This window comes from Echinops telfairi, unplaced genomic scaffold (assembly GCF_000313985.2).
Source record: "Echinops telfairi isolate 266 unplaced genomic scaffold, ASM31398v2 ScPeMD7_2291;HRSCAF=2852, whole genome shotgun sequence".
Taxonomy (NCBI): Eukaryota; Metazoa; Chordata; class Mammalia; order Afrosoricida; family Tenrecidae; genus Echinops; species Echinops telfairi.
Window position 1 is genome coordinate 48,122,902 of NW_022106189.1, and position 12,007 is coordinate 48,134,908.

At 56.6% G+C, this 12,007-nt stretch overlaps 1 protein-coding gene across 1 annotated transcript; it reads left to right on the plus strand.

Moving 5' to 3' along the window:
- The first annotated feature begins 711 nt into the window (after positions 1-711).
- Positions 712-11,685, plus strand: SPG7 (SPG7 matrix AAA peptidase subunit, paraplegin). Its single transcript, XM_004704733.2, has 17 exons — positions 712-894; positions 2,111-2,213; positions 3,973-4,059; positions 4,549-4,790; positions 5,217-5,356; positions 5,666-5,768; positions 6,966-7,091; positions 7,381-7,543; positions 7,744-7,917; positions 8,010-8,134; positions 8,243-8,345; positions 8,797-8,907; positions 9,784-9,899; positions 10,322-10,478; positions 10,830-10,996; positions 11,109-11,186; positions 11,399-11,685. The coding sequence occupies exons 1-17, from the start codon at positions 712-714 to the stop codon at positions 11,579-11,581; spliced, it is 2,361 nt and encodes a 786-aa protein (XP_004704790.1). The 3' UTR covers positions 11,582-11,685.
- Positions 11,686-12,007: the final 322 nt, after the last annotated feature.

The following is a 12,007-nucleotide window of genomic DNA, read 5'->3' on the forward strand; positions in this document are numbered from 1 at the left end:
TGGGTTTGGTCCCCGCGATTCTTAATTGTGTTGTTTGACCTCGTTTGCGCACGTTTCCCTCAGAGGAGAGTTAGAGAAGGTGAAAGGCACACAGACGCCCACACACTTCCCCCACCCACTGGGCCTCTAAAGACTTCTTCTAAAGTCACCTCGGTTTCCTCACTAGTAAACAAACATGAGGGGGCCAAAGCCCAAACAAACCCCACTTAATTAGGTCTGTATTAAAACCATCGTCAACCCAAGCATCCATTCATTCGCCAGGTCCTGGAAACCCAGCTTGAAAGAAGATGGAAATTTCTCTGAAAATTTTAGCTGTTAGAATTTTCCGAAGAGCCCCAACCCCTTTCTCCAAGCGAGCGCGGAGTCCGAGTCGTCGCGCCTCGAAATCCCACGCCTGCTGGGCTCGCTGATGTGTCCCCGGAGCTCAGCGAGTTACAGGACCTCAAAAAATGGCTAGGGAATCCCACTGGGAGTGGAGCCACCGGAAGAGCGAGGTGCGCCACAGACACCACCACAAGCCCGGGAAAATGGGACGTACAGGGCAGAAGCCTTTGGGGGCTGGACTGCGCAGGCGCGCACCAACACCCCGACCGCGCAGGCGCCCTCTGGGCCGCGCAGGCGCGCACCAACACCCCGACCGCGCAGGCGCCCTCTGGGCCGCGCAGGCGCTTCCCGGAGCTCTGGCCGCGCAGGCGCTGTGTCAGTACCAGTATGGCAGCTGCGCTGCTGCTTCTGCGTACCCTCCATCCGGGCGCGGGCTCGGGGCCCGGGCGTCTGCGGAGCTCGGGCTCGTGCTGGAGCCTAGGCCTCCTCGCCGGGGTCGGGAAGAAGCGGCTGCACTTCTCCCAGGGGCCTCCGGGGAGTCAAGCTGGGGCTGGAGGCCGAGCCCTGCAGGTAATCAGTCCCTCGGCTCTTCTGGCCGCCTTGCCTGTACTGGGCTGGGATCCCAGGCCAGCAAGCGCCGCGGGGCCCCACTGGCAGATGGGTGGTGGTTGCAGGAGACCTTTGGCTGGGAACCGAGCCCACGTCTCATGCGGAGAGTGAGAATTCTACTCCTGAATCGCCACTGCCCTCCACCAAGATTAAGATCCTGAAAACATGGAAAAGGGTTTTAAAGCATTTGACCATTTTTGGTTTTCGTGTTTTCTTTCCCCCAGTCCTCTCTTAGGAGTTCAACTGTTACATTTTATGTTCTGGTTTATTAGTAGTGTTTTTTTTGTTTTGTTTTGTTTTATCTTTTATTAGTAGTGTTGTTTTTTACCATAATTTGTGAGGCCCCATTTAAATTATAATACTACATCTGAGGCCAACTATAGATTAACTACATGTTTTGCTGTTGTTGGGAAGGAAACCATCTCTCATTAGTTTGACCCTAGGCCTGGAAGAGAACTTTTAACCTTGAGAATCCCAGAGCTGATGTTGTGAAGTCTGGACAGATTCTCACTCCAGCGGCCGTAACCTCATGCAAGCGATAGACATGTGGTGGGACTCACAAGAAGGAAGTGCTTTTGCTCTAACACGCCCCTGCAGCCACACTGTATGACTCTCGTGGTCATAACCCAGCCAAGAACAATGAAAGAGCCCAGCATGTCCACCCTGTGCTCCTAGGAGGTGACCCACTCTCCTCTGCACGCAGTGTGGAGCAAGGTGTCACCGATGTCCATAGCATCAGTGGAATAGGGATGAGCTAAGGCAGGAGTGGGGGGATAAAATACCATAAAGAAAGGAACTGAAAACTCAAATAGGAAAAAACACAGTCAGACCACTGCTCTTAAAAACCAACCATGTGAAAAAAACAAAACAACCCAAGCATGTGGGAAAAGTAAGCTGGGTATCCAACTGATAAATTAGCTATGGTGCCTGGGGATGTCGTGGGAGGAATGATCTCAGGAGATGTCAAGAGCAAAGGCGCTCTGGTCAGTAGGGTGGGCTCCTCCTGTCTGCGTCCTACCAGCGTACCTCAGTCTCAAGGCACAGCCAGTGCACTCCGTATCTGCTTGGCGTTTCACTTGACTTGCTCATGTGCTAATGACCTTGTGATTCTGAAGTAATGTTCACTTTGCTTCCCATGTGGGTCGTGGGTGTGAGCCTCCATCTTTTTCTTTTCCAGAGCTTACTGTTACGACAGCTGACCCCCACCTTTCAAGGGATCAGGGGGTTGTTAGTGAAACAGCATCTGATTCAGGACCCGGTTGGACTCTGGAACATTCTAGGTGTGTACGTACTGAGAAGACGGGTGGAGCAGGTCTTCACTTCTCAGGCCAGCGTCACTGGTTTGCCATCGACAGGAGAGGAATCTGCCATTCCTCCAGCCACCAAGTTCCTTTGGCTTCTTATTGTGAGGCCCAGCCCTTGGAGGTTTTTGAATTAAAGGCGGGGAAGGGGTGTGTGTGTGTGTGTCTCTAAGATCTGAACTGGTGTTCTTACTTAATTTTAAATAGGCTTTAAAAACTTTGTGATAACTTTTAATTGGGCTGTTTGGGGGAGGGAGGGAAGCTAAGCTCCAAGAACTTTTTAATACTGACCTACTAAATGGGTTTGAATGTTTTATTGTCCAGAAGGTAAAAAGGAGCCTGTAGCTAATGTACCTTTACAATGGAATTGTTCTCTTTACCAAAACACCTACCTGCAAGCCCTGCTAGCCACTTGACATTGAAGGGCCTGAAGGAGTGACATGATGCAATGTCATTAACTCCCTTCTCTGTCCAGCAGTCGCAGGGCAAACATGAACTAGTCCCAGTACCGTATGTGCATCTGAAAGCTGGACAGTGAATAAGAACGCTGGAAAAGAATGAACGCACTTGCATATTACGGTATTGGAAGTACTGTGGACCGCCAGAAGAACAGACAAACTGTCTTGGAACAAACAGCCAGAATGCTCCTTAGACGTGAAGATGGAGAGTCTTCATCTCCCATACGTTGGGGACTCAGTCGCTGGAGAAGGACATCATGCTTGGTAAAGCAGAAGGCCCACAAATAGAGGCAGACCCTCAGTGAGATGGACAGACACTGTGGCTGCGGCGGCGGCACAGAACCAGGCAGTGAGTTGTCCTGTCGTGCTCAGAGGGTCTCGCCAAGTCAGAACTGCCTTGACGGCACCCATCAAGGGCTGTTGTCAACAGGTGACGTGAAAGCCAAGAATAGTGAGGAGGCCGCTGGCCGGCCTCTGGGGTGTGGCTGATCCTTGCACATCTGCCCTCCGTGAAGTCTTTTTTTCACATTTGAATGTTCTCATGGGCCAGCAGGCTCCAGTGAAGCCTCGGAAATAAACAGACTAAACTGAAGAGGGACTCAGGTGGCATAGTGGGCTGCGGTCCACAAAGTCAGCAGATCGAAACCACCGTCTCTGAGGGAGAAAAGACAGAGCTTTCTGCTCCTGTATAGAGTTACGAGTCAGCATCCACTTGATGGCAGCGAGTGAGAAACCCAAGTAGTCTTGTTTGTGATTCTATTCTTGTTTCTGTAAGGGAAGGTTGAAGGTACATTTTCGGTCCTGCCTGCACGCCTCACTCTTCTCCTTCCCCTTTTGAAACAGACCTATGAGATACACACAGATCAGCCTTTCCCACGAGGAATCTCGGTGGCTGTCACAGTGGCTACTGCTGCTGTCATATGTGCCAAAGCCACCTGTTTTGTTGCTTTAGTTTCACTGAAAGTAACTGAGTGGACCTGAAGGGTGGTTCTCATGTTTTGTCAAGTTTATGTTCACGACTGATGTTTGCTGACTAATTTAACTCGGCAAGATGTTTAACCCCATAAAAGGAAATGGTTCCTTAGTGTGCAGTTGGCAGTTCTCTCCATTAAGAATGAGAAAAGCAAAAGTGTGCCTGCCCTCACAGGCTGACCTCTCTCACAGGCAGAATTGTTCATATGGGTTCTGCCTATTTCCGCCATCTGTTAATACAGGCTTTGCTGGGTGTCTCCCCCAAGTTGCAAGCCCGGGTTGGTCAAGACGTTTGCTGTCCTTTTTAGGTGGCACCTACTATTTTAGCACCTCAAGGACGAGGCAGAAGAATAAGGACAGTAACAAGAGGGCGAAACCACCCGAAGACGATGAAGGTACTTCAGTCTGGCAGTCCTCAACAGCGCTGCTGCCCAGCTGCTGCTTGTCTTCACGAGTCTATTCTAGTCTCAGCCCCAGGAAACCATGTAGACTCTGGGCAACCAGGGACCTGTGTGTGCCTGCCGCCCCTGTCTGCTTCATTGCATCTGTGTGCCCTGCTCTGGGCAGGTGGACAAGATGCTGTGCTGGGTTCTTGTGAGGGACACAAACCTGTAGAGATGGTTTCTCTTCTTCAAACTCTTAATGAGGAGCTGACTCTGCCGGGCAGTTGGGGTGTGTGGGGTGGAGAGGTGGCCTCGGTGGTAGGGCAGAAGGGCGCTGTGTCTGTGCCCATAGGCCTGGCCCCTGCATCACTTGTGCCCCAAGGGGCCCCACATGCATAAACACCCAAGCCACCTCAAAACTGCTCTGTGTGGCCGCCCCTGCTTCAACATCAGCTCCCAGCCGCAGCACCCTCTGGCTGAGAGGAGCTCGCTGTTTCTTAGAGGAGAGGAAGCGGAAGGAGCGCGAGGACCAGATGTACCGGGAGCGGCTGCGCACTCTGTTTGTCATTGCTGTCATCATGAGCCTGCTCAACTCCCTGAACCCTGGCGGTGGCAGCGTCTCCTGGAACGACTTTGTCCGAGAGATGCTGGCCAAGGGCGAGGTGCAGCGTATCCAGGTGGTGCCTGAGAGCGACGTGGTGGAGGTCCACCTGCATCCTGGGGCCGTGGTGTTTGGCCGGCCAGTAAGTGAGGGAGGGAGGGCAGAGCACAGCCCTACCACACTCTCACCTGAATCCCTCATGGTTCAGCTCCACTTCTCCGCCATCTGGTTTTCCCAGTAGGTTTCCAGAAAAGATCGTGTACCTCCCAGACACATCGCACCCCTGTGTGCAGCCCCACTGGTCTCAGCAGCTGTGCTGGGACCCCTGTTAGGGCCCAGCGGGGATGGGGAAGCACTCTTGGCCATGTACTGAGAGTACATCTGATGCAATGTTGCTATAATTGTGTATAAAAACGCAAAAGCTCTTTCAGACGCAGAGGGGGCGGTCTTCCAGAGGGCAGGTGAAAGCCCCCTTCAGAATACCTGTGGCTCTGCAAGGCCTCGCTGTGGCTCGGTGGGGACAGCCTTTTCAGCCCATCCCTCAGTGCCTTCTGCTTTGTGCCCCCAGCGGCTGGCCCTGATGTACCGCATGCAGGTCGCAAACATCGACAAGTTTGAAGAGAAGCTGCGAGCAGCTGAAGACGAGCTGAACATTGAAGCCAAGGACAGGATCCCGGTCTCCTACAAGCGAACAGGATTTTTTGGAAAGTGCGTGTGGCTCTGGGGCTATGTGCTAGCCCTGCGGGCTTCAGGCACCAGGGTCCCTGGGGGCTTCAGGCTGCCCAGCCCCACGTGTCGTATCATGGCCTCTCACGTGTGGTCACAGCAGGAAGGGGGGGGCAGTTGGGGACAGCAGTGGCCAGAAAACCTTCTCTACTCTCATTTTCTCCTTCCTTTGGCCAATGTTCACACCAGCTGCTGCTGCTTTTACACTGTCAGGCGTCCAGGTGGATCTGCTGGTGGCCTGGTCAGGTGACCACCTGGCACTTATACCTCTCCCCCCCCTCCCCCCATTAGTGCTCTGTATGCTGTGGGGATGACAGCTGTGGGCCTGGCCATTCTGTGGTACATCCTCCGCCTTGCCGGGATGACGGGCCGAGAAGGTGGATTCAGCGCCTTTGTAAGTTGCACATCTCCCCAAACTTAGTCTCTGGGCTTGTCTGTGACAGTACTGGCCAAGAGCATGTCCCATGAACGACAGGAAAACTGACCCCTAGCTATGCCAGCAAGGGCCTCCAAGGTGAGTGGAGTGTGTCTGAGGGTACGTTACCCAGGAGGCTCAGCTCAGCTGGGAGAGGCAGTGGTGGTTTCCCTCCAAGCTCAGATGCTAAGAAACTGTAGGTGGTCACTGAACAAAGGAGCCACCCTCCTGCCTGTCCAGCACATTCCCCGATGCAGGCGTCGCACAGAGGACTTTCTCTCGACTTGAGCAGGGGCAGCCAGTCCGATGGAAGGGACCAATGGAGCTGGTCACATTGGCCCCACTGCATGAGCCTGTGTGCCCATAACAGGCTTGTGGCCACAGCCCAGCGGCAGCGTGGTCACTTGCTGGTCTGGGCTGTGCTCCATTTAACCAGGTCTGTGATTGTCATGTGTGGGGGCTGCTACTTTATGCTTGGGGGCCTCCAAATGACCGTGACCCTGTGATGAAGCCCAGCCCGTGCGGGAGCAGGGCTCAGTGAGCCGTGCCTGCATCCGCGCTGGGCTGGGCCTCTCCAGGAGGCTCTGCAAGTGCGCCTGTGGCGCTCCTGTCCAGACTGGTCCGGAGAGCGCTAGCGTTGCTGTCAAGATCAGAAGAGCAAGGCTCAGCAGTGGGGGAAACCGTTTGTGTAGAAGGCAAGCAGTTTGGGCGTTGTTTTCAGTGAGTACCAGACAGTGTTCTTTCAAATTGATGCTGTGAACATTGCCCCCTGATGTCTGGAGAATGGATGTGCAACCCTGATTCAGGTGGAAAGAGAGCTGGACAGAAGGGGGCCCATCACACCCCCGGAGGAGGTGCCCTGGCACCTCTTGAGATGAAGATGAAGAGTACGTGACGTGGGGAGCCGGCCTACCAGCTGTGGAGCAAGTGCCCTGTCAGGTGTGGGCCACCACAGGGCGACAAACTGACAGACAGGTGGTGTAGGCAGGGCGGCTATATCCCAGAAGCAGAAAGGCTGAGTGTCCTGTCGGGAGTAGGCTGGATGGCCGAGTCTCAGCTTTGGAGGGACCAAGTGTCCTGTTGGGTACACGGAATGTCTGAGTCTCCGATGTGACCTATCAGGTGTGGAGTGTCCCTCTCTGCCGTGACACAGGTCCTTCATCTGTTTCTGCACAGAATCAGCTCAAGATGGCTCGTTTCACCATCGTGGATGGGAAGATGGGCAAAGGAGTCAGCTTCAAAGATGTGGCAGGAATGCACGAAGCCAAGCTCGAGGTCAAGGAATTTGTGGATTATCTCAAGGTGAGTGCACGGGTTGAGTGAGCTGTGAAGTGTGTGGACCAGGAAGCCCGTGTTCCAGCTCCCTGAGAGGAAGCCTGAAGCCACAGATGCCCGAAGACTAGGATCTTGGTGACCAGATGTGGGGTGGTGCCTCCCCTGGTGGATTTACTGCCAGGTGCCAGGTGCCTGCAACCCCAACGGGATTGCTGGTGTGGCCTAAGAAAGGATGGGAGGTGGCGGGCCTGCTGGCCACTCCTTGAACATCCTGGCTGAGGGGCCAGGTCACTGTTGCTCTTTCTGCCTGTTCCAGAGCCCGGAGCGCTTCCTCCAGCTAGGAGCCAAAGTCCCAAAGGGTGCGCTGCTGCTGGGTCCCCCCGGCTGCGGGAAGACCCTCCTGGCCAAAGCTGTGGCCACGGAGGCCCAGGTGCCCTTCCTGGCCATGGCCGGCCCCGAGTTTGTGGAGGTCATCGGAGGTAGGTGAGATGGCGAGGTCGACTCCACGCAGCGGGACCTTGGGCTGACGTCATAGAGCTGCTCGCCCTGGGCGCTGGGGCAGTCTGCATAGGTGGGCACGGTGGGTGGTGGTGTGAGAGGAGGAGGCTTGTTTGGATGGAGTCGAAGTATCCAGTGTCGTTTCCCATCATCCCTCAGTTTTCGATACTCTGTCCCCCAGGCCTCGGGGCCGCCCGAGTCCGGAGCCTCTTCAAGGAAGCCCGCCTGCGGGCGCCCTGCATCGTGTACATTGATGAGATTGATGCCGTGGGCAAGAAGCGCTCCTCCACCATGTCTGGCTTCTCCAACACAGAGGAGGAGCAGACGCTCAACCAGCTCCTGGTGGAGATGGACGGTGAGCACAGGCAGGGCACTGCTGCCTGCAGGGCCACGCAGCCCACTGGTGGCAGAGTGTGTCCAAAAACCAAGTGTCTGCACTTTTCCCAGGCATGGGCACGACAGACCACGTCATTGTCCTCGCATCCACAAACAGGGCTGACATTCTGGACAATGCACTGATGCGGCCTGGCCGCCTGGACCGCCATGTCTTCATAGACCTCCCCACCCTGCAGGTGGGTGGGTCCCTGGGGACAGGCATGCTCTGGCCATGAGGCATGGGGCTGCCTAGGCACCCTGCAGAAGTGCACGCGAGCCTGCCTCCTCTCCCTGGTCTCTGGCAGGAAAGGAGGGAGATCTTTGAGCAGCACCTGAAGAGCCTGAAGCTGACCCGGGAGAGCAGCTTTTACTCGCAGCGTCTGGCAGAGCTGACCCCTGGATTCAGTGGTAGGCTGCACTTCTTGCCCAGCGCCCCTCCTGTGCTGGTCCCTGGTGCACACGGGTGCATGCGATGGTGCTTTCTGACCTGGTACCGACTTGGTTTTATGTTTTTTGTTATTACTGCCCTTTGTAATATCTTTGTAAGTTGACTCTTTGAACACCTGCAAGTGGAGATCTGAGGATGATAGTCTTAGCAATGCATGCTGCAATGTCGTAAACAGAGCATGTTGCCAATGACAGGATGCAGAAAACCAGAAATCAGCAGCAGATGGTCATGGATTTAAATTAGGAACTGCCTGATTCCACCAAGGTCACACTCCCTCAATGGCGATGGCCATCTGAGTCAACCCCACCCAGCCTCCCTCTAGGATGCCCCTGCATTCAGATCCCAAGACCACCTGCCCCTAACAGCCTTGAGGTCCCAGCACTCCCCGTTTCCTGCTGCTGGGGATTGTAGGTGCTGACATCGCAAACATCTGCAATGAGGCTGCGCTGCACGCTGCCCGGGAGGGCCACACGTCTGTCCACACGTCCAACTTCGAGTATGCCGTGGAACGCATCTTAGCAGGTACCAGGCGCTACACTGTACTCGGGGCCTGTTTGCGGAGCAGTGGACTGTGTGCACCCCACCCCATGCTACAAGGAAGTCACCTGGGGTCATGGAACATGGAGTGCCTCAGGTGTTTTCTCCCTGACTAGGTGCAGACCACACCTAGGGGTCCAGGAAGCACCCTTGGGTGTCCCCACAGGAAGCAGTTGCACGGTGTGGGCTCACATTGTGGGGAGAGGGAGGTTCTGAGTAGCTGTGGCCCGGGCACATGGCCAGCCAGCTGCGTGGCCTTTGAGCGCCTCTCAGCAGCTCCCTGTTCCTCCTGAGGTATGCTTCTGTGAAAGCCACTCAGAGCAAAAGGCCGATGGCTCACGATGGGGTGGGGAGAGAGCTGCTGCTGATGTAGTGAGTCTTCACCCAGACCACGTCTGCTTATGTGCCCCTGTTGGGGTGGGGCCAGAGCACGCCCCTGAGTGTGCACCCCGCACAGCAGCTGCCGTCCCACAGTGAAAGGGGTCTCGGTGACTCTCAGAGGTGCACTCGGTGCTCATCCAGGCTGCAAGAAACACTGGGGAGTCTTGGGAACCGGGGACAGTGATGGGACAGCAGTGTCGGAGCAGAGCGACTGCAAACGGCTGCTTCTAGGAGGTCTTAGGGAGCATGAGCAAGAAACTGGAACTTGGGTTCCCACGCTGGCCTCCCCGAGTCCTGTCCTGCAGAAAAATGAGGTCTGTTGTAATGCTTGTAAAAGGAAAAGTAGAAACTCCTTCCTCACCCCCTTACCTCCCATGATTGCTCTCAACTGCAGGGACAGCCTCAGGGGCGGGGGTGGCAGCCCCACAGGGGGCGGACTCCAGAACCAGGTGGCTCACCTCCCCGCTGGCTCCATCCTAGGCACGGCCAAGAAGAGCAAGATCCTGTCCAAGGAGGAGCGGAGGGTGGTTGCCTTCCATGAGTCAGGCCATGCGCTGGTCGGCTGGCTGCTGGAGCACACCGAGGCCGTGATGAAGGTGGGTTTGCACACACCCCGGAGGTGGGACTCGCAGGAGGAGGGCCATGAGGTTCGGACCGGGAATTGTCACCAGCTAATTAGATGTCTCCCGAGCTGAGATGCTATGCTCAGAGGCCGTGGTTGGTAAGCTTGGTGAAGGTGGCTTCAGTAACAGTGGATTGGTGGCAGACTCCAGAGTGACTGTGATGGGGTGTGGGTGCCTTGGCCTGGGTGCCTCCTTAAAGTAGAGGGCAGCAGGGGTCCCTCAGGAAACCACTGGGTGGTCTGTCGGGGAGCAGCTGTGTCCTCGTAGGCTCCAAAGACAGGGTCTGTCGCTGGTGTTTGCGAGCAAGGTTCTCTCTGCCCCAAGCCCTGCTGGCAGGCCTCGCCCTTCTCCACCAGAAGCCCATTGTCATGCTGACAGCACCTTGGCACCCACAGGTCTCCATCGCGCCCCGGACCAATGCAGCCCTGGGCTTTGCCCAGATACTGCCACGGGACCAGCACCTCTTCACCAAAGAGCAGCTGTTTGAGCGGATGTGCATGGCGCTGGGCGGCCGTGCCTCCGAGGCCATCTCCTTCAACAGGGTCACTTCTGGTGAGGAGCAGTCGCGGCCAGCCACTGACACCTTCTGCTTGGGTGGGAGCGGGCCCAGCCAGGGGCACACTAGGAGTCTAGGAGGAAGCAGGGCTTTCCTCCAATTCACAAAACAGGAGGACCGCTTTCACCTGGGAGCTCAGGTGGCCTCACTGTCCTCCAGCCTCCAGGCACTGGGCTCCAGGGCCTCTGCCTCCCCATGTGTGACTTTGGGGCTTACCCTCCATGGAGACTGGGGTCCTCGGGGCCCATGCTGGCAGGCATCTAGTCCCAGGTCTTGGAAGGAGCTGTGAAGAGGGCAAGACCTCCCGTCAGCATCGTGGTGGTTCGGGGGGGCCCTTCACACTACAGGGGCACAGGACGACCTGCGGAAGGTCACCAGGATCGCCTACTCCATGGTGCAGCAGTTTGGGATGGCTCCCAGCATCGGGCCCATCTCCTTCCCTGATGCCCAGGAAAGGCCAGCCGGGGTCGGCCGGCGCCCTTTCAGCCAGGGCCTCCAGTACCTGATGGACCATGTGAGTGCTGGGCCCACTCCCCCAACACCCCTTGGGGGCCAGGCAGGGTGGACAGCGTCCTCCACCTCCTCCACCCTGCCCCAGCTGCACACTTCGCCGCCTCTGCTTGCAGGAAGCAAAGCTGCTGGTGGCAAAGGCCTACAGGCACACGGAGCAGGTGCTGCGGGACAACCTGGACAAGCTGCAGGCTGTAAGTGAGGGGGACGCTGCCCGGTCCCCAGGAGGGAGGGGGATGGTTGTTGAAGGGAGCAGACTCACACAGAAGGGGAGCCCAAGGAGGCTGGTGGCTGGGAAGGCTCCTGGGAAAGCCGGCTGTTCTCTGTACCCGGGCTTCCTGGGAAGCCAGGAAGGTTTCACTGCATGGGCGTTATCGGCCGACACTGTGCACACCTCGTCCCCCAGCTGGCCAACGCGCTGCTGGAGAAAGAAGTGGTCAACTACGAGGACATCGAGGCCCTGATCGGCCCACCTCCTCACGGACCCAAGAAGATGATCCCACCCCAGAAGTGGGTGGATGCCGAGCGGGAGAAACAAGACTCGGCGGATGAGGAGGCTGCCCAGCAGCAGCCCCCACTCAGGGAGTAGCTATCTCCCTGGGACTGTGTCAACAGCACCCACTCGCCACCTTGCGGGTGCCGAGGCCGCTGTTTCCCGAGTGCAGTTGGTCAGTAAACGTCTGTGCAGAGGTGGAGGGCTGCGTGGTGCTGCGTCTGTGCATGCTTTCCCTGTGGGAGGAGTCTGGGGTATGTGACAGGAGCCCAGGGCCATGTGGGGCAGTCCAGATGTCCACCTGAGCTTTCAGTAAAAGCACACTAGCCCCGGGCAGAGCAGCCACAGAATGCTGACCCCATTCTGGTGGAAGGGTCTGAGGGTTGGGGGTCCCTGGATTCAAGAATGCTGGCTACCAAGTCCTAACATACTGCCACCGCTGCCCATCACAGGGGCAGGGCCAGCAAGATTTCCTTCTGGGCTGTCCCGAGTGGTGCAGGGACACCCCCAGACACTTGTGAT

Coding starts and splice junctions, on each gene's coding strand:
- SPG7 (XM_004704733.2), top strand. CDS start 712: ATGGCAGCTGCGCTGCTGCTTCTGCGTACCCTCCATCCGGGCGCGGGC. Junction 9,900..10,321: donor ACACCGAGGCCGTGATGAAG/GTGGGTTTGCAC, acceptor TGGCACCCACAG/GTCTCCATCGCGCCCCGGAC. Junction 11,187..11,398: donor ACCTGGACAAGCTGCAGGCT/GTAAGTGAGGGG, acceptor CTCGTCCCCCAG/CTGGCCAACGCGCTGCTGGA.